Source organism: Heterodontus francisci, chromosome 3 (genome assembly GCF_036365525.1).
Source record: "Heterodontus francisci isolate sHetFra1 chromosome 3, sHetFra1.hap1, whole genome shotgun sequence".
NCBI lineage: Eukaryota > Metazoa > Chordata > Chondrichthyes > Heterodontiformes > Heterodontidae > Heterodontus > Heterodontus francisci.
In genome coordinates this window covers 93,355,765-93,383,464 of record NC_090373.1, presented here as the reverse complement: position 1 = coordinate 93,383,464, position 27,700 = coordinate 93,355,765, and the positions used below count along the sequence as shown (strand labels likewise).

Below are 27,700 nucleotides of genomic sequence, written 5' to 3'. Positions count from 1 at the left end.
ACCACACAATGTTCCAGGATATGGAAACCATGGCTATCGATTGATGTCCAAATGGTGACCATTCTGTGATAATGGTGCTACTTCACTCCTAGTCATTTTGGTTTGGACTGTGAGTCAGTCTGTCTCCAGAATCTTTTGTTAGTTCATTCATGTAGATAGCAGTCATCAATATGCAATGGTGCTCCTTTCAATTTCAATGGGTTCTCTGCAGAGCTATTTCAGATGAGGTTAATGAGTTTCATCCTCAACAGATGGAGGTGTGTATTATCACTACAGGAAGGGCTACATGACTAGTACTCCATTTTGTCTGTAGTACAAGTGTCCAAGTTCTTGTGTTTCAGTTTAATAGTTGCCTTTTTTATTTTCATAGTTCCTCCAATTCATTGTTTATTTCATTATGGTTCCTTCTGAGCATGACAATCCTGTTCAATGAGGTACTCACTGACACCAAAGCATACATGCAGCAGGTCCACACAAGGACCGCAGACAAAGGCTACATACCGCCAAAGTGTAATAAAAACATGTAACATTTCTTCCCCTTCTGCATCTGTAGGTATGGCGAGAGAAGCTAAGGCAGTGGTCAATGATCAGGAGAAACCACGCACCTCACAGATCATTATAACATTCGAACTTACCCTAACGAGCAGTGACCACAGGTACATCCATCCTGGGACTTAGAAAGTGAGTTTGACATGGGTGCCCTCAATCTTACAGCATCTTGGTCCAGGCTGTGACCCTACGCTAGTCGCATTTCCAGAATTTGTGTTACCTCCTACATGTCACTTGCATAGTGCACTGAGGGGGAAGGCCAGATGCATGCCACATGCTGTGATCCTGTGAAATGACAGCCCCATGCAGGTTGCTGCCTGGCATCACTGCTGTACTGAGCCCTGGATCTGCGTATCCACTAATCCATGTGCTGGCTAGTCTTATCAGATGCTGAACTCTCTGAGAGACAGTGACAATCCAAGCCGGTTCCATGTCAATAACAGTGATTTCACAGCCTACTCAGTCCTTCAAACCATCTAATACTTACCTTCTGCTCCCTCCAGCCTGATGCTGTCGCAAATCTTCAGCCAATCAAGGTTTCTTAAAGGCAGCAATTAACAAGTTTCATTCCTTCCAGTGTAGTACTCCAATGTTTCATGGGAGTTGCATTCAGGCAATGCTAACAATTATATAAATAAGCTGGTCCTGTAATCTACACTAGAGAGGATTAAATTGGGCCCAGCATCTCTTTTTTGGCTGTAACCTGTAAGCAGGACAGAGATTGATACAAAACATTTTGATAGCATAACTTTACCTTTTACATGTTTAGGCAATGTTAAATGCTTAGGCAATACCAAATGGACAGATCAATTTTGGAGTCTATGCCTCATACCACTCATCGAAAATAAATTGAAATGAAGATAAAACAAAACAAAAACAGCTACTAAACACTGCTACAAAGCAGTAATGTTTGATTTAAAGGTGAAAGGGTGCTTTTTGTTTGCGGACACATTTTAAGCTTTCATACCTGGTGCTTACTTCTTCTGGCTGATCCTCTTGAAAATTAAGATTTATATTATTCAAGCTCTATCCCTTCCTGTATTTAATGACAAATCAGCGATTGCTATAAAAATTTGTGAACTATCTGGGCGATGCAATTACAATATTTATTTTGTGTAATTTATAGCAAAAGCTCATTTTGCAAATGGTGACCTTTTAAGGCAAATTTTGAAGTGAACTGATTACCTAAGCAAATTGTGACTAAACCTCTTTAAATGCTTGTTTTAGAAGCACTGAAAGTACTCCAGGCCAATACATCAGTAAGACAAAAGGTTGCACAACCAAATGGATCTAAATGTGTTATTTTCTGCCTGACTACTTTTCTAACTACTGAAAAGTTTTAAAAAACTGAGCAATCTAGAAATTCATCTGTTGGTTCTTTTTTGAACAAAGCAATGAAATCCTTTAAACAAAGATGAATCAAAGCTCAAGGGGGAAAAAAAAGTTCAAAGTTAAACACAGCAATTATAAGATGGAGGAGTTTTTAATCTTTTAGTACATGATGGTCATGTGCTCTTAAGAAGTGTTTCCAGGAGGGAGTGCCAGATGCTTTCACTTTAAAAAAAACACCTGTGATGTAATAGCACTTACTTGGAAGCAGACGATGGAAAAAAATCTGTTACTGACATGTGAATTAAAAAGATCAACTGTCAACAGCTGGAAAGCTGATCCTTTAAACACACTGGAAATTGTGACATTTTATGAGTGCAGCATACTGCAGTTCTAATTCAAAGAGGAAAGCACCTTGCAAAACCTTGGCACTCCAAATGCAATGTCCAATTCTTTTTTTTTCAATCTGCAAAATTGTTTGACATTGAAAACCACAGTTGTCATGCTACATGTGAAGATCAGCCAAAAAGGCAAGTGAAATACACTTTCAAAGCGAGGAAAACGAGATGTAACAGCATCAATGACACTCCACATTAATGTCAGCTTATGCAAATTGCAGCGATCAGCCAGAACTTTTTTTAGTGCACAATTTGAAATGCTTATTAACTGCAATTGCTGGAGCTACCTAGTGTCAAACAAAAAGCTAAACAGGCCAAGTTTCCAGGGTACCTGCTTTATCCCTGGAAAAGCGGCAAAGTTTGGCCACCCGCAGCCATGGATGCCAAACCCATTCCAAATCTGAGTGACAGTTCATGGTTGATTTGAGGTGAGTGCATCAGCATCACCTGCCTCCAACCACTGGAAAAAGGGAAAGCGGTGTACACCTGCTCTACTAGGGGCAAATGGAGAGGGCACTACAAAGGCTCAATGGGGAAAGACCACTGTGTAAGGTCCTCCCACCATTGTGAACCGAGGGGCTGTACCCATGGAAAACCCCTCAGGCTGTATACACTAAATATGGTTTTGCTGTAAAATGTACATGGCATGTAAAATGGAATGGAAGCCTTGTGAGGCAACTCACTCCTGTTTTGACGAAAACTGATTTTCTTTGCACTTTCTGGAATGTCTACTTGGTGCTGTTTTGTAATGTATTTTTTACAGATTTTTATGAATAAAGTATATTTTTGGGGAGAAAAAGCCCTTCCCAGTCTTGATAACCTTACTTCCAGTGAGAATTGGGGCATTTTCTGAGGCGTTAGTGGGGCAAACCAACTTTCAGCTCCCCTTTACCCCCCTTCATTGGAAATGGCTAAAGCTAAAAGTGAAAAATGGGAGAGATTCCAAGTGGAATTGGATCCCACCCCATTTTTTGGTCTCTTGCCTAGAGGTCTTCCCCAGTTGTGACTAGGCCAGGGCAAGAATTTTGGGCCCGAAGGCACTGTTCTTCCATATCTATAGCCTCAATTTTAACTCCCCCACCACCTGCACTCAGCGACAATGGAACATGTGGAAAGGTGGGAGATAAAGTTGCAGCAGCGTGCTAATCACCTTCTTCATGTCGCATGGATGCCAGCTCCATTTTAACAGGTGTGCTTTGCAGTGCACTGGAGGCCCTAGCTCCAGGCAGGCCACTTTAACATTGTGCATGTATTCAGCACCTGGTGATAGCCTCACAAGCGAAACCTGGTGCCATGTAGGAATTGGCATAGAAGAGGGCCAAGAAGGTAAGTACATATATTTTTTATTGTTTCATTGTGGGCCAGGAGGAGTAGGAGAGTCTTCCAGCTCTACAAGTAAACATTGGGCCTCCAATTTCCCAAGTGTCCTGCATCCCTCCCTAACCATATTTGGGTGATAACCCCTGCCCCCCCTCCACCCCCAACAACCTGAGTGCGGGGATCATTCCCATGTATCCCCAGGAGGCGGCCTCCTTATACTGCAGTTCCCACGCATGTTATTCTCACTGGGTTCAGCTGGGAATTCGACCAGCACTATGGTAGTGGAGACCAGGAGTTTAAATAGCCGAAGTCTCACATCAGTGAATGTCACTTGCCCACAAATCCCCACGCTGAGCTCTTGCACTGAGTGAAAATGGTGGGATGGGGTAGAGTCGTATGGAGGGGAAGTTATGAACTTGAAAATACCTGCTTGCACACAAATCTAGGGTAAACATTTTGCTGTGATTATTTTCTGTTACTGCTCTCATTTTTTTCTACTCTCAATATTCAGAAGTGGCATAATTTGTCTAATCAGTGCAGGTTCCCATTTGCATTGCAGACTGCCTAATGGAACTTTTGCATGTGATCAGCTGCTAAGTATCATTTAAATGGCTCCAGCAACCATTTGCACAAGATCATTCTTGTCTACTACACAAGGGAGCTACAAAAATCCTCAGTCGCTCACTGCTGACTTATTGATGTTGTACTGAAACTTATGCTGTAACAACGCAATCTTCTTTGGCTCTGAAAGGCACTCTTCATAGAAATCACTAGTGCATCAAACCAGGCAGAAGATAGGGTGAGTGCAGTGAACAGGACCCAAATAGAGATGGCAGACATGAAGAAACTTGCTGAGGCAAGACTAGGAGACATCTTTTTATGACAAGTAGCAGCTTCAAGCATACATATCACAAGATGTTGGAGAGTACTATAGAAGAAAGTAGTACGACATTAGATAGGAGTAGATGCAGAAGGACTACAAAAAATACGAAGACAGGCTGAAATTGAAGGTATGTAAATGCACAAAGTGTGGTGAATAAGGTTGGTGAGCTACAAGCACAAACGGCCGTGTGGGAATATGATGTAGTGACAATAACGGAAACGTGGCTTAAAAATGGTGAGGACTGGGCACTTAATATTCAAGGATACAAAGTGTTCAGAAAAGATACAGAAGGAAAAAAGGGAGGTGGGGTGGCCGTACTGATTAGGAAAGACATTGTAGTGTTGAAAAGAGAGGATGTCCTTGAGTGTGCAAAAAACAGAATCCGTTTGGTTAGAGTTGAGAAGCAAAAAGGATATGATCACACTACTGGGAGTATTCTATAGGCCCGCAAATAATGAGAGAGAGATAGAGGAGCAGATCAGCAGGGAAATCACATAGATGTGCAAGAGCCATAGAGTGGTGATATTGGGGGACTTTAATTACCCAAATATCGGTTGGGATAATGATAGAGTAAAGGGTATAGAATTTCTGATATTTGATTAGGATGACTTCCTTGACTAGTGTGTTCTGGGTCCAAATAGGAAGGAGGCTTTGCTGGATCTGGTGCTGGAGCATGAGGTGAGCCAAGTGGGCCAAGTGTCTGTGGGGGAACACTTGGCTAAGAGTGATCATGTATCATAAGATTTAGATTAGCATTGGAGAAGAGCAAGGAACAATCTAAAGTAGAACTTTTAAACTGGAAGAGGACTAACTTCAATGGGATGAGAGGGGATCTAGCCAGTGTAAAATGGAACCAAAGACTGACAGGAAAAACTGTAATGGAACAATGGGTGATCTTTAAGGAGGAAATGTTTCAGGTACGGGTTAGGTACATGCTAACAAGGGTGAAAGGTAGGGGAACCAAAGCCAGGGCTTCTTGGATGATGAGGAAGATAAAGAATATGATGAAATTAAAAAAAAGTTGTGTGATGCATGTCAGGTGAATTATTCAAGTGAGAACCAGGCCAAATACAATAAGTTGGGGGGTGGGGGCAAGGGGGGAGTAAATAGGAGAATAATACTGTCAAAGAGGGAATATGAGAATAGAAAGACAGTTAACATAAAAAGGGAACACAAAAATCTTCTACAGGCATGTAAATAGTAAGCAGGTAATAAAAGGTGGGGTGGGGTCTATCAGAGACAAAGAAGGTTTTAATTTTAGAGATACAGCACTGAAACAGGCCCTTCGGCCCACCGAGTCTGTGCCGACCATCAACCACCCATTTATACTAAGCCTACACTAATTCCATATTCCTACCACATCCCCACCTGTCCCTATATTTCCCTACCACCTACCTATACTAGGGGCAATTTATAATGGCCAATTAACCTATCAACCAGAAAGTCTTGTGGGAGGAAACCAGAGCACCCGGAGGAAACCCACGCAGACACAGGTGATATATGTTTAGAGGCACAGGGCAAGGCGAGATTACTTATTGAGTACTTTGTATTGGAGTTTACTAAGAGGATGCTGACAAAATATTGGTAGAAGCGGAGATGGTTGAGGTAATGGACGGCGACAAAATTGATAGGCAGGATGTACTGGAAAGGCTGGCTATGCTTGGAGTGGATAAATTGCATGGTCCGGATGGTTTGCATCCCAGACTGCTAAAGGAAATAGGAGTGGAGATAGCAGAAGGGCTTGCCATAATCTTCCCTAAATACAGGGGAGGTGCCAGAGGATTGGAGTGTGGCAGATGTTACACCCTTATTCAAGAAAGGATGTAAGAACATTCCTAGTAACTACAGGACTGTTAGTTTAACATCATTGGTGGGTTTAGAAAGAATAATCAGGGAAAAAATCAACAGGCACTTGGACGGGTTTGAGTTAAATGAGGACAGCCAGCATGGATTTGTAAAAGGTAAATTGTGCTTGACTAATTGAATTTTTGATGATGCAACAGAGAGGTTGATGAAGAAAAAACAATGGATGTTGTCTACATGGATTTTAAGAAAGCATTTGACAAAGTACCACATAAAAGATTGGTTCACAAAATTGAGGCTCATGGAATAGGAGGGTCAGTGTCAGCTTAGATAAAAATTTGGCTTAAGGACAGAAAACTGTAGACAGTGCAGCTCCCAAGGTTCAGTGTAGGACTACTGCATTTTTAGATATATATAAATGACTTGGATCTTGGAATTCAGAGTAAAATTTCAAAATTTGCCTATGATACCAAACTTGGAGGTGTGGCAGACCATGAGGATGATACCAATCGACTGCAGCAGGACATAAAGGCTAACAGAACGGACAAACAAGTTGCAGATAGAAAGGAATACAGAAACGTGTGAGGTGATGCATTTTGGCAGAAGGGATATGGAAAAACTGATCCCACTCATGAAAGGATCAAGAACGAGTGGGCACAGATTTAAAATGATTGGAAAAAGAAGCAAAAGTGACATGAGGAAAAACTTCTTCACGCAGCAAGTGGCTAGGATCTGGAATGCACTGCCTGAGAGTGTGGTGGAGGCAGATTCAATCGAGGCGTTCAAAAGGGAATTAGACTGTTATCTGAAAAGGAAGAAGGTGCAGAGTTATTGGCAGAAGGCGACGGAATGGCACTAGATGAATTGCTCATTTGGAGAGCCAGTGATGGGCCGAATGGCCCTCTTCCGCATGTAACGATTCTGGGATTTTGTGGATAGGGAGATAGCGAGAGGGAATATAGAATAAATGGCACAGTTCTAAGGAGTGTACAGGGACAGAGGGACCTGGGGGTTGGTGCGGATTGATTTTTGGAGGTGATGGGACATATAGAGTAATTAACTATATGGGATCTGGGTCTTCATAAGTAGAGGCGTTGAGTACGCAGGGAGGGAAGTTATGTTGAACCTGTATAAAGCTTTGGTTCGGCCACAACAAGAGTATTGCGTCCAGTTCTGGTTACCACACTTTAGAGGTGCAGTGGAGATGTAAGGATGGAGAAGCTGGGGTTGTTCTCCTTGGAGGAAAGGAGATTGAGGAGAGATTTGATAGAGGTGTACAAAATTGTGACAGATTTAGATAAGGTAGGCAAAGAAAAGTTGTTTTCACTAGCTGATGGTACAAGGACCAGGGGACACAGATTGAAGGTTTTGGCAAGAGGTGCACGGGGGTTTATTTATTTATTTATTTAGAGATACAGCACTGAAACAGGCCCTTCGGCCCACCGAGTCTGTGCCGACCAACAACCACCCATTTATACTAATCCTACATTAATCCCATATTCCCTACCACATCCCCACCATTCTCCTCCCACCACAAGGGGCAATTTACAATGGCCAATTTACCTATCAACCTGCAAGTCTTTGGCTGTGGGAGGAAACCGGAGCACCCAGCGGAAACCCACGCGGTCACAGGGAGAACTTGCAAACTCCGCACAGGCAGTTCCCAGAACTGAACCTGGGTCGCTGGAGCTGTGAGGCTGCAGTGTTGTGCGGAAGAACTTTTTTACGCAATGAGTGATAATGACTTGGAACTTACTGCCTATAAGGGTGGTGGAAGTGGAGATGATGAATGATTTCAAAAGGAAATTGGATGGGCACTGAGGGAAATAAAGTTGCAGCGCTACATGGATAGAGTGGGGCAATGGGACTGATTGAATCGCCTCCTTCATGCCGTAATGACTCTATGACTCATTACCTCTTACTCTTTTTTGCTGCCAATCCAAAGATTTTATACGTCAGTTTTTGAATGCTTACCAGATATGGTCATACTGCAACACAGCATAAATACAAGCTGCAACTTATATCTGAAATAGCTGTTATACTGAAATGTCAAAGAGACTTCATACAGCAAATCCTTCTATCACATACAGAATGGGTTTCAGAATGGTTTCACATCATGTCAGTGCACATACTCCTTAAATTTGCAACAGCTCAAGAGAACTTTCCTGCTTGCAGAACAAGATGGAATATTATAAATCACAATCTCTTGACTCCCTTAGGGAAGGCTACACAGGACAACATTGGCTATGCAAGGATCAATACAGTAGGGATGGTGAAGCTGGCGATGTCCCTCAAGTTCAGGGATAATGCCATTCTGTTCTTGTTAATCTCTTGTCCTCCTATTTATTCACTCACACACAGGATACATTCAACCATGGAAACATTACACAGAGTGCTTTGCACTGCATGTGAGCATTTTTGGAGCTAGCATTATATACTTTTCTTCTGTTTTTGTAGGAAGAGAAGAAAAATGCCAATAGCCCGAAGCAAATCAGCACCTGACCGTACCCTGCAACAACGACCATCATAAAACTTGCATAACAAATCTCAGAGTCTGAAATAAAAGGAAATGATTGTCTGAGCAGAATAGTCTACAGGAATCACTTTCAGATTGTTCAAAATATTTTGCAAGTTCTAGCTGGGAGTGTAGAGCAGTCCAATATCCACACCTGTCTAGCCATGCAGGAAGTTCTCTCTACACTACAGTCTACAGCAGAGTATATGGCAACTCTGGAGATACCGGCACCAAAGTCCCCAATTGTACAGGTCCTAAAGCCAGTCACATTATCTCTTGTGAATGCTCTGACTATTGCTCTAGAGGCTTAGGGCTCCAGAATTGCTGCCCTCAACCATGATTCCTACTGGCATAAACACTCCATTTCAGATTATGGTGAGAAGCTCAAAGCTGTTGATTTACAGTTATATTCTTCCGCAAAATCTAATGTTAATTTTTCCCCTGTCACACTGACTGGTGTCCCCAGTGAAGATTTGACTTTGGGTATTGTCACCTTCCTTGTTCCTTATTTGAAATGCTTCTTTTGGGTTTAGTTTAACTTTTGCTGTTTTTTCTTTCCATTGCATAATTTTACACACAATTCTCTTTCAGGCTTCCTCCTGTGTTAAACGCTACCTTGATGCAGAAAGACAGTAAAATGATCTCACCCCAGGCTTTTATCAATACTACTCCCAAGAAGTATATGACAGAGTGACCTACAGTGATTCACCATCAGATTTTCTTTTCTTATCATATTCTGTGCTGCTAACTCCCCCAACAGCATGGTTGCGTTAGCAATTTACCACCGGTGGAATCACAGATGTTAACGCAGCCCCATCATTCAGTGGCACTGCACCAATCTGATGCACCAATGTGCTGCTACAATTTAGCAATTTTTAATCAAAAGCTTATCTAGCCTTTCAATTTTTGGAGCTCCATATTACATACAGATGTCAAGAGCCACAGAAAGAAAAAAATCTTGACATTTTTAATCCGATGCAAAAGTGCTAATTCAGTGCTCAATGGCTTAAACAGAAAACAGCCATGATATTACCCACGTCATCTGGTTTTATCACTGGCACACATTTTCATCAGCAATGACCTCTTCTTTGAATCCACCAGTTCTTAGGTTTGTCATGGGTAGAAATCAGCTGTGTAGGACAGAGATCATTATGATTTGTATGAAGAATGCACAAAATGGGAGTCTAGCCTCCACTGCAGAAAGTACAAAATCTTTTATTGTGCTTCAAAAGAGACTTTTGCTGTATACTTTGAGGTATAAAATGTATTGAGCAACACATATTTTACCACTGGCAGTCCAGCAGAAATTCCATTCATATCTGATTTTGATGTTCTCCCCATGTGTAATGATAAATAAATATAATCTTGTAAATATTCAGTGTCTGATGTAACATACATTCCACCCAGGTGTCTTCAAGTATATTGTGGGCTGACAAGCGGTGCTCAGATGGGAAGTCTGTCATATTTTATTTTCGATTGTTTTCCTGATTCTTTAATAACACCGCTGCAGTCTTGCTCCACCTAAAGCAAGAGCCCAGGCTCCATCAATAAGTTAGAAAATTTGCATTTGCATTGGAAATAAGGGCAGCTTTCAAATGGTCTTGCCTCCATTGCTGATAGCACTTCCATGTAAAGTTTTTATGGTAGATTTCATGACGTAGCAATTTTAGTGGGAAGTGGCCCTTGCAGAGAAAGCATCTTGGGAAATTGCGGACATGTAGATTGTGACTTTCTTTTTCTATATAACAGACGGAAAATCACAGGCTCATAAACCCATGATGCATTGCCTACAAGCATCAGCCACCGTTAGAAGTACCAGATCATGGAATTACCCCAGTACTTTGCTAAAGCTGTAGTGTTGTTCAAATACATTTTATACCTCAAAGTATACAGCAAAAGTCTCTTTTGAAGCACAATGCATTTAAAAGATTTTGTACTTTCTGCAGTGGAGGCTGGACTCCCATTTTGCGCATTCTTCATACAAACCATAATGATCTCTGTCCTACACAGCTGATTTCTACCCAAGACAAACCTAAGAACTAGTGGATCCAAAGAAGAAGTCAGTGCTGACTGTAAACAAAGACTAAAAATGCCTCTATATGAATCTTACTTTGTATGTGATGCTTGATAATTTAATGACCGATATGAAAACTTTAAACTATATATTTGTGAACAACTATTTTGAGAATAAATTTTTGGGATTTTATTTTTCCCATACCAATTGTAGATCTGCCCATGCCTATGGCACATGACTGGCATGATGAGACATGTTGCGGATTTCTACAATTACTACATGTATCATGGCTTGCTGTACCAGTATCACGGTTTTGCATAAAGCATCTAGAGGTACTGAAAAAACAAATTTATGAATGGACAACATAAGGAAATATGTGGAAACTTATCTGTCTTGATGGGTCATGCTGATGTGTACATAGAAAAATCTAGAGAAAAAGTAAAAAGGAAGTACAGGGAAAAAGTTGAAATGGCTTCCATGCTATTCCTTTCTTCACTTGTTTGAACATGATATAGTTCTGCTTCAACGATTATACACTGATGTTGATAACTTATTTTTAATGTCATTCTGCATCTCCGTATTTTTATTTTTTATTACTGTTTTCTTTCCTGTGATTATCTTTTTGTGGTTTCTTTCTTTTGTCTTCTTTGTTGCTTCTCATGTTCTTCTCTTGCTCTTTTGTTGTTTAACTTATTTTGTTTTCCTCACTCTTCCTTTCCTCTATCCTGAAGTAAACAGTAACGATGATAGTAATAGACTTTAAGAGGACATAGGCTGGTGGAATAGGTGGTAGGAATAGGAATACATGGCAGATGAAAATCAACACAGAAGAGTGTGAGGTGATACATTTTGGTAGGAAGAATGAGGAGAGACAATACAAGCTAAATAGTACGTTTAAAGGAAGGGCAAAAACAGAGACATGGGGGAATTTGCACACAAATCCTTGAAGGTGACTGGACAGGTTAACAAAGCAGTTAATAAAGCATTTGGAATTTTGGGCTTTATAAATAGAGGCATAGAGCACAAAAGCCAAGAAGTTATGATAAACCTATATAAAATACCGATATAAAATGCACCTGGCTCCAGCTGGAGTATTGTATCCAATTCTGGATAGAGTGGAGAAGCTGGGTTTGTTCTCCTTAGACCAGAGAAGGTTAAGAAGAAATTTGATAAGCGTGTTTAAGATCACCTAGACCATGGTGTACAGGGCACAATTTCAAAGTTTGCAGATGATACGAAACTTGGAAGTATTATGAACTGTGAGCAGGATAGTTTAGAACTCCAAAAGGACATAGACAAGTTGGCGGAATGGGCAGACAGGTGGCAGATGAAGTTCAATGCAGAGAAATATGAAGTGATCCTTTTAGTAGGTAGAACATGGAGAGACAATATAAAGAGTACAATTCTAAAGGGGGTGCAGGAGCAGAAGGACCTGGGTGTATATGTACATAAGTCATTGAAGGTGGCAGGACAGGTTGAGAGAGCAGTTAATAAAGCATACAGTATCCTGGGCTTTATTAACAGGGGCATAGAGTACAAGAGCAAGAAAGCTAAGTTGAACATGTATAAGACACTAGTTCGACCTCAGCTGGAGTAGTGCGTCCAGTTCTGGGCACCGTATTTAGGAAAAACGTGAGGGCATTGGAGGGAGTACAGAAAATATTCACGAGAATGGTTCCAGTGATGAGGAACTTCAGTTATGAAGATAGATTGGAGAAGTTAGGACTGTTTTCCTTGAAGAGAAGGCTGAGAGGTGATTTGATAGAGGTATTCAAAATCATGAGGGATGTGAACAGAGTAGATAGGGAGAATCTTTTCCCACTCATGAAAGGATTGAGACCGAGAGGGCACAGATTAAAAGTATTTGGTAAGAGAAGCAAAAGTGACATAAAGAAAAACTTTTTCATGCAGGGATTGGTTAAATTCTGGAATGCACTGCCTGAGAGTGTGGTGGACGTTGCTAATGTCTAATAAATTCTGTTAAAGGATGTTAAATACCTACTGGTTGAAGGTAATAGGGTGAACAGGTGTTGGGTGTTGATTAGTTAATTGTACTCAAATGTATATATAAAGAGCCAGCCAGCACTAACTGGGTGTTGTCAGGAATAGAGAAGTGAGCTCTGTGGCAAGTAATAAACAGTCTCCATCAAAGCATCCTTCAACTAAGGCAGGTTCTATTGAAGCATTCAAAAGGGAATTAGACAGTTGTATGAAAAGGAAGAATGTGCAGGTTTATGGGGAGAAGGCAGGGGAACGGAACTGAGTGAATTGCTCTTTCAGAGAGCCAGTGTGGATGTGATGGGCCAAATGGCCTCCTTCTGCATTAACAATTCTGTGATTCTATGATGGGTTTAGATAGAGTAATTAAAGGGAAACTGTTTCCAATGACTGTTAACCAGATTTAAGACACAGATTTAAGGTGATTGGCTAAAGACCCAGAGGAGACATGAGAAAAACATTTTTACACAATAAGTGGTTAACATTTGGAAATGCACTACCTGATAGGGTGGTGGAAACACATTCAACAGTAGCCTTCTAAAGGAAATTGGATAAATACTTGAAGGAGAAAAAAATGTAGGAATATGGAGAAATAGTGGGGAAATTGGACTGACTGGATTGCTCTTTGAAATAGCCAGCAAAGACTTGATGGGCTGAATGGCCTCCTTCTGTGCTGCACTGTTCTATGCTTCCATAAAGAGATTTTTACACTGTTTATTTTTAATATTTAGAATGTGAGTAAACAAGACAAGAATTTTTTTTTGAATACTTAACAATCAGTGCTGGGAGGCACTGAATCATTTCAAAACAAGTTTAAGGTAAATACTGCAACAAATATAAACATTATTTATATTACAATTCTACTTTCCAAAAAGATTAATAGCTCCTTTGAAGCTTGGCTTGTGAAAATGAACTCAAATATTATGCAAATTGGTTTGGCTTGGATACCTGCTCTGAGGTGTGATGGTACTTAATTCTAAGTGGGAATGGTTAGAAAACAATAAGATGGCTTTTGTCCATTAAACATGTGCCAATTGAATGTTCCTCTGATATTACTGAGGAATTGGATGTTTCATAAAAGGTCAGATTGATTGCTATCTCGGTAGTTATACAAAAGATGGCAAAATTTAATTATATGTTCAGATATATTCTGAGCTAAAAAGCAAAAGTGTTAACATTTACATCATATTTAAAAACTTGATTATGATTTGTGTAACAAGGTAGTATAGGGCTTTGTTACCTTACCCAAATGGCCATTATTTGCTTGTAAACCTTGACAATGAGTGTCAGCAAACTATTCAATGTGGAGGCCATCACAGCTAAGCCTGATCCTATTCTCATGTAGAATCCACACACATGCAACAGACACAATTCGGGTTAGACAATTTTCCATTGTTTAATCCAAGGGCTTTACGGCGAATTATGACACTCCTGACATTGCAGTGGCCAAGATCAGATAACTGAGTACACATTGGGGATCCTGGTCTGTAAGCTTCAAAGATGGAGATATTACCACCAAATCTTTAGAAGTTTTAATGTAATAATTTAAGAAAGGTTTTGCTGACTGTTGTTCATAGAATATGAAGTTCAGCATGGTGAATACTTGAGCACTAATTACAGTTATATCAGACAGTTCCTAGTCAGGTCATTTTGACACACTCTTTGGCACCCACCTTGAATTGAATTGAACTTGATTAGAATATCTCATATAAACTGAGATCCACAGCAACCATTGATTTGGAAATGGTTAAAGATGAGCTATTCATTCATTAAATTTCCCATGTGAAAACAATGAAGCTACGATGGTAGAGGAACATAACTTGCTAAAACAGTTCAATAGAGTAGTTGGCTTAAATCCTGAAACAATTGCACATGATCAAAGTTTAATTTAACAGCTTTTGCGATTTAAAAGAGAAACAACTTTAATCCAAAGGACTTTTGCCACTCAACAGGAAGTCCAGAAATTGTCTCATGGTTGAGGTACACTAAGAGGCTCTATTTATTATTGATCTGACACGACAAATCCTTTTTCAAATTTCAACTCATTTAATCATACAAAAATACTGTAATTGTCTGTCTGCATAAATCATATCATAGGAAGGTCGTACTTACTTCTTGGTTCTCTAGGTCCATCCACAGTAACCTTTATAGCTCTGTGATAGGTGGCCACTTGGGGGGGATTTGTGAATACTGTGATTGTCAATGTAAAACTTTTACCTGAAAAATATAGTAAAATTTATTTTTACTTATATGACCATTATGCCCTAGCCTTCATTCAACAACATCTGCACATACTGTTTTGCAGCATTACAATTGTGCAGTTTTAAATAACTGAGTGCAGACACTGGTCATTGCAACCCTGAGGTAATCATTTACAAAAGTGACTTCTGTCTGAAACATGGGACTTTAACACCAAGGTCTTTACAGAAATATTGATGAAAATCTGCCTTGAAGGTGTTTGTGTTTCCATATATTATAATAAATATTGCTGAGACCAACAATTATTTTGTAAATCTTAAAATTAAAATATAGATGCCATAAATTAACTTTTGTTTATTTAGTAAAAACTATTATATATCCTGTAGCACAAACTTGTGCCATATATTTTTTATATTTATACATCTGTTCTTGTACACTACTATGTGATCTGACACTGCAATTGTGTATCATGGCACAGATCACACCATTCTGTTTACTTGGAAATGTGTCAAACTGTTTTTCAGACATTGCCCATGTAAAGAGGTCTCGTCAAAAAGTGGTGGTCATGGAGAAATGTACTGCCTTTTCAGCTCTTTGTGCTAGAATGAAGAAATGTGCACAAAGGCGAAAATAATTTTCATGTATCTTAGGAAGTATTTCTGCTTTCAGTATGTCTAACTACAGGCAGACTGGTTCCCTTAGTTTTGTTTAATAATAATATAATAATTCTTTCGTCTGTCATTCCTGGCAAGGTACTAAGTGCCAAATAAACATTTCTACTGCTTGAGAATACAAAGACTTAATACTTGACACGTTAAAGGATCCCTAATAAAGCCCATCAGCCTGAACATGGACATCTTATTCCCATGGTCTCAAATGTTACCAGTCCTTCTAAATCCAGTGAATGTTCTTTTCATTGCTACTGTATGATATGCCACTCAAACCCGGAATTAGGCCCATTTTGTGAAGTACATATTTTTCAATAGGTCCTTCACCCATTCCTAACCCTGGCTAGAAATGCTCCATTCCACCCACGGGTAGAATTGCGCACACATTATCTGCACACCTTACCCAAGTCACCTTAGACTCATGTGACTTCATTTCATTGTCGACATAAAGGCAGTGTCCCTGGGAACATTTTAAATCAATTAATTGGAATTTGAAGTCAGCTATGTATCTACATAATGTCAATGATGTTTTTGAGAATATAATAAAGCTGTACTTAAATCAGGATCCTGAACATTAGCATATCCTTTTCAAAAGCCAAACAATTATTTTGGGGAAACTGTGTGCATTGGAACTATTTCTAGCACCCCAAACAAGAGGACACCAGTTCAAGCCACCACGCTATTTCCTCATCTCTTTAGTGCTACGCAGGGAAGCATTGGAAAGAGGCTGGCTGCTTTCCTGCAGATGGAGGGGAACTAAAAATTCCTACTGGTACATGTGTTAAGGGAACAAACCTTTAAAATTAACAAGTCCAGTGCTAGGGAATTCTACAACTACGGTACTAAATTGGCTTTGATTTCAAACCTAGTAGCCAACTATGTAGGATGACTTACTCTCACCTGATTGTTTTAATTTGTTTTTAATTATGCAATTTAGCAATTGGTTAGTGTAAAGCTCCTTCAAACTTAGCAAGTTCTATATATTAATTAAAATCATGGAGATTTTTAAGAACATGAAAAGCTCTTTCATAACTCTTCATTTGGTCATGTGTGTGTTTTTTTACCTTTCTTCTGAATTACCTAGGCTATTTTCACAATCCCCTCAATGTGCAGCAAAATTAAGAACTTGAGATGTTACATTAAAGTAACTATATAATTGCAAAGATTAGATACCAAAATATTACACCTTAATTATTTGTAACTAGTCCAAATTTCTACTGTAATTGCAAGTGATTTTTTCAAATAATAGTTTAAGATCACAGGTTAATTGCCTTATGGATAATAATCCTTATTGTTCTTTATACATTGCGCCCTTCCCTGATCTGTTAACACTGAGCAGGAAACTGTTCCTACAGTCCATGCACACAGACATAATAATGTTAAAGATATAAAATATGAAAACTTATCCATAATAAAGACATCATGTACAGTAGAATTATGCATACTGGTAAATGTTATAGGTTTATTTAATAAGTGTGAAAGACTTATGAATCAACAACAACTACTTACATTTACAGAGCTTTTGATCTCAGAAAATGTCCCAAGGCACTTAAAGATGAATAATCAGAGATGTGAGTTTTAAAGAGGATCTTAAAAGAGGACAGAGGGGCAGAGACTTTTAGGGAGGCATTTCCAGAGTGTAGACTCTAGCCGGCTCAAGTCTGCCACTGCAGGGACAGAATGGGATGGAGGTGGGGGGAGAAATGCAGGAGGTCAAGGTTGGAGGAACGCAAAGTTCTGAGGCAGTGAGTATAAGCTGCAGCAGTTTACAGAGATAGGGTGAGGCGAGGCAATGAAAGGATTTAAGCATGAGGACGAGAATTTTTAAATTAGAGGCTCTAAGGGTACTGGTGCCAAAGTAGATCAGAAAGTCCATTTTTGTCTGATTATGTTTCTGTGAAGCTCCTTGGGATGTTTTACTACATTGAAGATGCTACATAAAGGTATGTTGCTGTTGGATGGGGTGAATAGGACTTAGTATGGGATTAAGTATGTGTAGCAGAGTTTTGTATGAGCAGAGGTTGTGGAGGTTGGAAGGCTGACCAGGAGATCTTTTGATTTGTTGTGTCTGGAGATGATGGCATAGATGAGGGTTTCAACAAGAGATTTGCTGAGGCAGGGGCAGAGACCAGTGATGTTACACTGGTGGAAGTAGGTGGATCATGTGACGAACATGATGTGTGATATGGGGTTGGAAATTCAGCTCAGGGACAAATAGAAGGTAGGAGAAAGTAAAGATTTGCATTTATGTAGCACCTTTCACGACCTCAGGATGTTCCAAAGCACTTTACAGCCAATGAAGTACTTTTGAAGTATTGTCACTGTCACAATTTTGGAAACACGGTAACCAATTTGCACACAGCAAGCTTCCACAAACAGCAATGTGATAATGGCCAGATAATCTGTTTCTGTGATGTCGATTGAGGGATAAATATTGGCCAGGGCACCGGGGATGACTCCCTTGCTCTTTTTCAAAATAGCATCATAGGATCTTTTATATCCATCTGAGAGGGCAGACGGAGCATTGGTTTAATATTTCATCTGAAAGTCAGCACCTCCAATAGTTCTGCATTGGAGCACCAACCTAGACTTTTATGCTCAACTCCTGGAGTGGAACTTGAACCCACAACCTTCTGACTTGGAGGCAAGAGTGCTATCCACTGAGCCACAAGTAAAAGGCTGCAAATAGTCGTCTTCAACCCAAGACAGTAGCCATGGATGGGGATGAAATCCATGACCAGAGTACAGAGCTTGTGGTGAGGGCCAAAGACATGCTTGCCTTCATCGGTCGGGGCATAGAGTATACAAATTGGCAAGTCATGCTGCAGCTGGACAGAATTTTAGTTAGGCCACACTTAGAATATTGCGTGCAATTCTGGTCGCCACACTACCAGAAGGACGTGGAGGCTTTGGAGAGGGTACAGAAGAGGTTTACCAGGATGTTGCCTAGTCTGGAGGGCATTAGCTAAGAGGAGAGGTTGGATAAACTCGGATTGTTTTCACTGGAAGGACGGGGGTGGAGGGGCGACATGATAGAGGTTTACAAATTTATAACTGGCATGGACAGAGTGGATAGTCAGAAGCTTTTTCCCAGGGTGGAAGAGTCAGTTACTAGGGGACATAGGTTTAAGGTGAGAGGGGCAAAGTTTAGAGGGGATGTGCGAGGCAAGTTCTTTACACAGAGGGTGGTGAGTGCCTGGAACTTGTTGCCGGGGGAGGTGGTGGAAGCAGGTACCATAGAGACGTTTAAGAGGCATCTTGACAAATACATGAATAGGATGGGAAGAGAGGGATACGGACCCCGGAAGTGCAGAAGGTTTTAGTTTAGGCAGGCATCAAGATCGGCGCAGGCTTGGAGGGCCGAATGGCCTGTTCCTGTGCTGTACTGTTCTTTGTTCTTTGACACTGGCTTCAGTTCTCTCCATATTTATTTGGAGGAAATTGCAGTTCATCCAGGACTGTATGCCAGATAAACATTTTGACAAGATGGAGGCAGTGGAGGAGTTGAGAGAGGTGGTGAAAAGGGAGAGTTGGGTGTCATCAAGAGTACAAATGGAAGGTGACGCCATGCCTTTCAATGATGTCACCAAGGTGCTTCATAAAGCTGAGCAACAGGAGAGGCCAAGGAAAGACCCCTGGGGAACTACAGAGATAATGGTGCAGGAGTGACAAGTGAAGCTATTACTGGAGATGCTCTGGCTGTGATTAAATTGGTAAGAATGGAACCAGTTGAGGGCAGTCCCACTGAGCTGGAAAACGGAGGAGAGGCACTGGAGGAACATGGTGCGGTTGACCATAGCAAAGGCTGCAGAGAGGTCAAGGAGGATAAGGATGGATAAAGCGCCACAGCCAGTCATAAAGAATGTTACTTGTGACATTGCTTAGAATAATTTCAGTGCTGAGCCAGTGGAAAGAATATGATTGGAAAGATTCAAATATGGAGTTGCGCAAAAAATAAGCATGGATTTGGAAGGCAACTACATGTATCTTTCCACACAAGTGCAGAACTTGCAACACCTGCCCATTTCCCTCCTCTCTATATTCACCCACCAAGGCCCTAAACACTCCTTCCAGGTAAACTAGTGATTTACACGTACCTCTCAATTTAGTATCCTGTGTTCGCTGCTCACAATGCAGTCTGCTCTAGGCTGGGAAGACCAAATGCAGATTGGATAAAAACTTTGTGAAACAACTCCATTCAGTCTGCAAACATGACCCTGAGCTTCCAGTGGCCTGCCATTTTAATTCTCCACCTTGCTCTCATGCTGACATCTCTGTCCTCGGCATCCTGTAGTATTCCAATGAAGCTCAACACAAGCTCGAGAAACAGCACCTCATCTTCCGATTAGGCACTTTACAGCCTTCTGAACTCCAGACTGAGTTCAACAATTTCAGACTGTAATTTCTGCCCCCATTTTGTTTCCTTTTCTTTGCATGTTTTGGTCTAAATCTTGTTTTCTCTTGATTTGCTTCCGGACACCAGCTGTTCATTATTCTGCCATTCACAACTTCTCTAGACACAGCTCTTGTCTCTTTACTTTTCCCATTAGCACTCACTTTGGCTCTGCCCCACCAACTCTTTTGTAATTTAATCTCACCTGCCTTCTGCCGTATCACAGACCTTCCCTTTTCTTCTTTTTCCACTCTCGCCCATTTGACCTACTTAAAACCTATTACATTTCTAACTTATCCCAGTTTTGATGAAGGGTCATCGACCTGAAACTTTAATTCTGTTTCCCTCTCCACAGACGCTGCAGACCTGCTGAGTATTTCCAACATTTTCTGTTTTTATAACGTGTTCAAGGAGTCTGGACAGGAAGTGGAGGTTGCAGAATGGGTTATCATTTGCAGGTAGAGGGGTCAAAAGTGGATTTTGGAGGAGGGTAATGATACAGCAGATTGCAAATGGCAGAGGATAGATAGTCCCTGAGATCCTGGAAGAAAATAACAATTTACAACAGCAGCTGGTATGGTGATCAGGAAAGGAATTTGGGTGATCAGTAGTTTGGAGGTAGTGGGCCAAAAGAGCAGGAGTTATGCACAAAATGAGCATGAAGAGGGAATGAGGGAAGATAGGACAGAATCTAGAGAAGGACCCAGGATCAGGGCTAAGGCAGGGAGATTTGGTTTGAAAGGGAAAGGGGCAAGCAACAGAGGCTGCTGAACAAATGGTATCAATCTTAGTGACAAAGAGGTGCATGAGTTCTTGTAATTGTTGTGGAATTAAGGGTGGAGAGGGAAGGGGAGAGTGCTTTCAGGAGACGATTGATAGTAGAGAAAAGAAGCCAAGGGTTATTTTTGCTTTCCAGATAACCCCAGAGTAGCAACCAGTTTTGATAGTGGAGAGTGAGGCCCAAGAAGACTTGATGGGTCCAGCAAAATCTGATAATGGATGGATAAACCAGTTGTACACCAGATACGCTAACATCTGCATCCCTTAAACTTGAGGGAATGAAGATGGTGACCATACCATGGTAATGACTAGGAGAAAGTAAAGATCGAATTAATGCAGGCAGGTGGGATTAGTATAGATAGGCATTATGGTCAGCAGGGACATGGTGGGCCGAAGGGCCTGTTTCTATGCTATACGACTCTATTTTGCTGGGGACAAGAACATCAAAGTTGGACGTGAGGAAGTGGTTGAGCACATCAACAGCTACAGAAGTATTGTGGCAAATGAAGGGCCAATGGCTAGACAATTAGCAGCTTGAAGTACAATTGCAAGTGACTTGGGGAAAGTTTTTCCAGATGCAGATGCAAAAGGCAGTTGTGTTCAAAGGGGATACTGGTACATGGATGGTGAGGCATACAAGAAAGTATTTGCCAACTGCATTGTCTGTGATGAGACCATGGGAATAGAGAGTATGTTTAAGATGGTAAGGTTGAGTAAATGGCTGTGAATATGCAATGGAGAGTTGTTATGAAGGGAGAGGTTTCAATAACGGGCAAGGTGTCAAGGCGGCCAGTGATTATTGATCCGCTGACAGAGCCCAAGGGGACAGTGGTGGGCCACATTCCTCTTGCAGTCTATACAACCAATACAAAACAGATTAATTGGTTATTCATTCACTTGCTTTTGTGGGACCTTGCTGTATGCAAATTGCCTACTTAACAATGGTTAACTTTAAATGTAATTCATTGGTTTTAAAGCACTTTGGGACATCCTGAGATGTGATAAGCCACTATCCAAATGCAAATTCTTTCTTTAATCCCAACACTAATGTACTGAGGCAAAGCTATGTATATATTACATATATATATATATTATCTATATATATATATAAAGACAGGGCTAAATTGTGGCGAGTCGAAGAGACTTAGTAGTTGGCAGGAAAAAAGACAGAGGCGCAAGGGGAGAGCCAACTGTGCAACAGCCCCAACAAACAAATTTCTCTGCAGCACCTGTGGAAGAGCCTGTTACTCCAGAATTGGCCTTTATAGCCACTCCAGGCGCTGCTTCACAAACCACTGACCACCTCCAGGCGCGTATCCATTGTCTCTCGAGATAAGGAGGCCCAAAAGAAGAAAGAAGATATATTATCTATATATATATATATTCCTACATTACAACAGTGACTACACTTCAAAAGTACTTCATTGGCTGTAAAGTGCTTTGGGACATCTGGTGGTCAGGAAAAGCGTTATATAAATGCAAGTCCTTTTACTTTCTTACATTGGTCATTGGCCTTACACTGAACTGACAAAGTTTACCTGGAATATTAATGCATTTGATCTTTTCACTAACTTCACCTCAGAGGCAAACAATAATTAATCATAGTACTGTTCAAAAATTTAATTAATATCTAAGTTTTGTTTCTATTTGACAAGCTAGATGTTGACTATTTAAATTATCCATAATATCATTTTAAACCTGGTTATAGCATTCCTCCAAATAAAAGAGTATCTATAGCTTTGAAATGATAAAGTATCTATGAAGTTCACATTTTTTCCTTGTGACTGCCTTACTCATTACAGCTAAATGGATGTCTGTTTACCATCTGAATAATTAAAAAAAGTTCCTCATTAAATACCATGCTGTACAATTTGTAAAATGCTGGAGGGGTATTGGAAAAAGGAATGAATTGTATGAACAAAATCCCTGTACCTTTCGAATAGACATTCCCACATATGTAATAAGTTAGATATGCAATTGTTAGTCATTTCCAATAGTAGTTAATGCAGTAATGCTTCAAGACAGGAAAAGGTGGGCGTTGTAAAGTGAGTCAATAAAACAGTCATCGCTTTGCATCAATACAGGGCTTTGCATAAACCAGTGAATGAATCAGAACAGACTGTTTCAAGCTCTATTACTGACTGTGCACTTGGACCCTAATGTCCATATTTTGTTTAAAGGCCTAACATTCTGTAATTGAAAGCTTTCAACTTGTCTTTCTGTTGCTGTTTAAACATCTTGCCTTGATGAGTCAGTTACACAAACTTCCTCAAAATTTTCAGTTTTCAAAGATCTACACAAGACTGTCCCACATGATCTAATGTCCTTTGTCCACTGTTTAGGCTCGTCTTAGAACCACAGAACCATAGAGTCATTGAGTGATACAGCACAGAAACAGGCCCTTCGGCCCATCGTGTCTGTGCCGGCCATCAAGCACCTAACTATTCTAATCCCATTTTCCAGTTACAGCACAGAAAGAGGCCATTCAGCCCACCGTGTCTGCGCCAGCTGAAAAAACTAGCTGCCTAATTTAATCCCATCTTCCAGCACTTGGTCCGTAGCTTTGCAAGTTACAGCGCTTCAGTGCAAGTCCAGGTACCTTTTAAATGAGTTGAGGGTTTCTGCTTCCACCACTGATCCGGGCAGTGAATTCCAGACACCCATCACCCTCTGGGTGAAAAGGTTTTTCCTCATGTTCCCTCTAATCCTTCTACCAATCACCTTAAATCTGTGCCCACTGGTAATTGACCTCTTCGCTAGGGGAAACAGGTCCTTCCTGTCTACTCTATCTAGGCCCCTCATAATTTTGTACACCTCAATTAAGTCACCCCTCAGCTTCCTCTGTTCTAAGGAAAACAACCCTAGCCTATCCAATCTTTCCTCATAGCTGCAATTTTCAAGCCCTGCCAACATTCTTGTAAATCTCCTCTGCACTCTCTCCAGAGTAATTATGTCCTTCCTGTAATGTGGTGATCAGAACTGTATGCAATACTCCAGCTGTGGCCTAACTAGCATTTTATACAGTTCCAGCATTACATCCCTGCTTATGTATTCTATAACTTGGCCAATAAAGGAAAGCATTCCATATGCCTTCTTCATCACTTTATCTACCTGTCCTGCCACCTTCAGGGACCTGTGGACATGCACTCCAAGGTCTCTCACTTCCTTTACCCCTCTCAATAACCTCCCATTTATTGTGTTTCTTGTGACTGCTGGAAACTTTCTTTTTCTTCTTTATCTTATCCTGTATGCTTCTAGATAATCAGGGGGCTCTAGATTTGGCCATACTACCCTTTATCTTTGTGGGGACATGTCTATACTGTGCCTGTAGAATCTCGCTTTTGAATGCCTCCTACTGGTTTGCCACTGATTCTCCTTCAAGTAGCTGTATTCAGTCCACTTTCGCCAGATCATCTCCTAGCTTCGTAAAATTTGCCTTCCCCCAATTTAGAACTTTTACTCCTGTTCTATCCTAGCCCTTTTCCATAATAATGCTAAATCTAACTGTATTATGGTCACTATCTCCAAAATGGTCACCTACTGTTACTTCATCCACTTGCCCAGCTTCATTTTCTAAGACTAAATCTAGAATTTCACCCCCTATCATTGGGCTTGTTACGTGCTGGCTAAAAAAGTTCTCTTGAATGTAGTTCAAGAATTTTGTGCCCTCTGTGCCCTTCATGCTGTTGGGATCCCAGTTAATATTAGGATAGTTGAAATCCCCAACTATTACTGCCCTATTGTTTTTGTAATTAGAAATTTGCCTACATACTTATTCTTCTATCTCTCTCTCACTATTTGGGGGTCAATAGTACACTCCTAGTAGTGTGGCTGCCCCTTTTTTATTTCTGAGCTCAACCCATATAGCCTCATTTGATGATTCATTTAGCATATCATCCCTCCTCACAGCTGTTATTGATTCCTTACCAATAATGCTGCACCCCCTCCTTTTTTTTATCCCTCTCTCTATCCTGCCTGACAACTGTATATCCAGGGATGTTGTGCTGCCATTTTTGCCCCTCTTTCAGCCAAGTTTCTGTTATAGCAATGATACCATCCTGCCATGTGTCTATCTGTGTCCTCAGCTCATTGGCTTTATTTGCTATACTCGCATTTAAATAAATACCTTTTAATACTGTCAAATTCCTGTGCTGCACACTTTTTAACCTTTGCTTTTTCTGTCTTTCAGAGTCACTCGCTGATTTTCTGCCTCCCGTTCCCTGTCCTGAATTTGTCCTATCAGAAACTGCCCTCAGGTTCCATCCCCCTGCCAATCTAGTTTAAACCATCCCCAATAGCACTAGCAAACCTTCCTGCAAGAGTATTCGTCCCGGTCTTGTTCAGGTGTAGACCTTCCGGCTTATGCAGGTCCCATATTCCCCAAAACTGGTCTCAATCCCCCAGAAATCTGAAGCCCTCCCTCCTGCACCATTTCTCCAGCCACACAATCATCTAGTGTATTCTCCTATTTCTATACTCACTAGCACATGGCCTTGGGAGTAATCCGGAGTTTACTATCTTTGAGGTCCTGCTTGCTAATCTCTATCCTAACTCCCTAAATTCAGCCTGCAGGACCTCATCCCCTTTTCTACCTATATCGTTGGTACCAATGTGAACCACGACCTCTGGCTGTGCATCCTTGCCTTCCAGTCTTTATGTGTTAATATTTTTACCATCTACTTGTGTCACCTAAGCTTGTCTCTGTCTGTCTGCTGTCTAGGATCAATTACTAGGTAACTCAAGTTCTAAGTAATTAAGTAGTTTGAATGCTGGCTTCCCTTTGCACTGGCTGCAATCTGTTGCTGGTGCCTCTCTCAATGTTCAGTAGAAATGCGAATCAATTAAGAATCTTATCTCTTCCTCTCCCTCCTCTTGAACTGACTCTCACAAGACAAGTCTCGACTTAAAACTCTTTTGCAGCTCTTCCTGCCTTTGGCACACTCTGAGCTGGAAACAAGCCGTCTGCTTCAAAGCAAACCAGGGGTTTGTTCCGCGAAGATCATAAGAAAAAAGGGTCAAGTCTGTTTGGACATAATTACACTTCATCAAAAGAAGCTTTCTTCATCTCCCATGCGTGAAAAGCCTGCAAGCAGTTAGCCTTTTTTTGAAAGAAAAAAATGCTTTTTGGGAAGGGAGCCAAAAGAAAAGCAAAACAGTAAAACTGGGTACACCACTCCTTTGTGATTTCTTTGAACTTTTTCAACAACTTTTCCAGGTACATTTGGTTTATGGGTTTGCATTGTGTATTGACTTGAGAGTCCTTTAGTTAGTACATTTCTTTTTATAGAAAACAACACAGACTTGGCACCCAATATAAGTTTTAGAAACCCCCTTTTTGCAAGGATTAATTTTAGAGAAGTGTTGGATTGTAAGAGAAATCCTTCCGGCCATTAACTATATGTCTGTTTCAAGCAAAATGAGAAAGCTGATCCACAAAGGATTAAACTGGAAGAAAACCTGTCACTTCCTTCATTTTTGTGTTTCAGAAGTGTACAGTGCTTACAATGATTTGACGGCTTTGAACATTAAAATGCGGATAAGTTTCTGCAATGGGCATCTGGAAAGAGTTCGTACAACTTTATTGAGCGTTTCAGCTCATCCGACCAAATAATGTTTCCCTTGTTGAAAGATGACAATTACAGTGAAACTAGCAGGCGAACACACGAGAGAGAGAGAGAGAGAGAAAAGGAATAGAAAAGAACGTGACAAAAAGTAATATTTCAGCAGAAAGCATTAGATGGAGAGCAAGCATACATAGACCCCATTGTCATACACCAGCATAAGCACTATATGGTGTCACGTTCCCATGCCTTGGAAATACTGCACTTGGACCACACACACACACGTATGGTTATATAGACAAAGGTAAAGTAACCACGAATTTAAATTAGGTAAATTACTGTACCCCTTCCACTCCGGCCCACGAAGCGCAAATCATTGAAACGAGCCACTTGGTTCTTCATTACCGCCGAGGCGTTGCGGAGTTCGGCAGAATAATTCTCATCATTGCCGGCCATGACAGTGACCACAGTGCCGTCAGGAACATCCCCCAAGGCTACAACCTGTCAGATAGCAACACACACCATCAATGCAGTCTGCTAGCTATTGCCACCAGGGAGCTGGCTCACTAAGACCAGGGCGCATGGGGAAGGGGCAGCTTTACTTAGCACCGCGGAGGCTATGGTTTACACCGTTCCTAAACAAACCCTAAAGATGGATATTGTCCAGTCCTATTCTCCCCTGGATACGTTTCAAATTAAAAATAATTAATATGTTGTCTTAACCCTATGATGTATTTTATTGTGGAGAGAAAATAAATTATTCTTGTTTGAAGGAATGTGTCCCAACTGTGCCTTTCACAATCACCGTAACTGATTATTATTATATAGTAACGTGTATTTAGGGGTATCGCATATAGGGAATTAGTTTGAAACACACATTCTGCTCTTTATAAAGAGCTGAACTGACCCTGTGCTACCAACAAGTTACTATTACTAAAGATTTTTTGTTTGTTGTTTTTCAATATATTTATGCAACAATTATTAAATGCTTAAAATTTATTTCAAGAATTAATCCACACACTGTCCTCAGACTTAAGTGAACACAATTAGTAAACGATATGTGCCACATGTAACAGGGCAGAGAAAATGCTGCGCATTCATTAGTTTTGCAGTCTAAATCTGTGTTTAAATACAAAATACAGCTTCAGAAAGTTGCGACTGCGTTACTCTTAGCAAACTAAAATGATATAAGTTCATTTAAAACGATTTGATGAATACTAAAAGCTACAATTATATATTTACGTACACTTCAAGGGGTCGAAAATACAAGCCTTCACTTTTATAAAGCAT

The 27,700-nt window shown here is 40.6% G+C and overlaps 1 protein-coding gene across 6 annotated transcripts in view; it reads right to left on the bottom strand.

The window, feature by feature from the left end:
- LOC137358450 (runt-related transcription factor 2-like) overlaps nucleotides 1–27,700 on the bottom strand; it is a 232,455-nt gene that overhangs the window by 91,535 nt on the left and 113,220 nt on the right. For all 6 annotated transcript variants that reach the window (XM_068024423.1, XM_068024424.1, XM_068024425.1 and 3 more), the window contains 2 exons: nucleotides 26,755–26,911; nucleotides 14,922–15,026 (listed from right to left, as the gene is read on the bottom strand). In XM_068024423.1, the coding sequence (XP_067880524.1) occupies nucleotides 14,922–15,026; nucleotides 26,755–26,911 (262 nt within the window). The remainder of the gene's footprint in view (nucleotides 1–14,921; nucleotides 15,027–26,754; nucleotides 26,912–27,700) is intronic.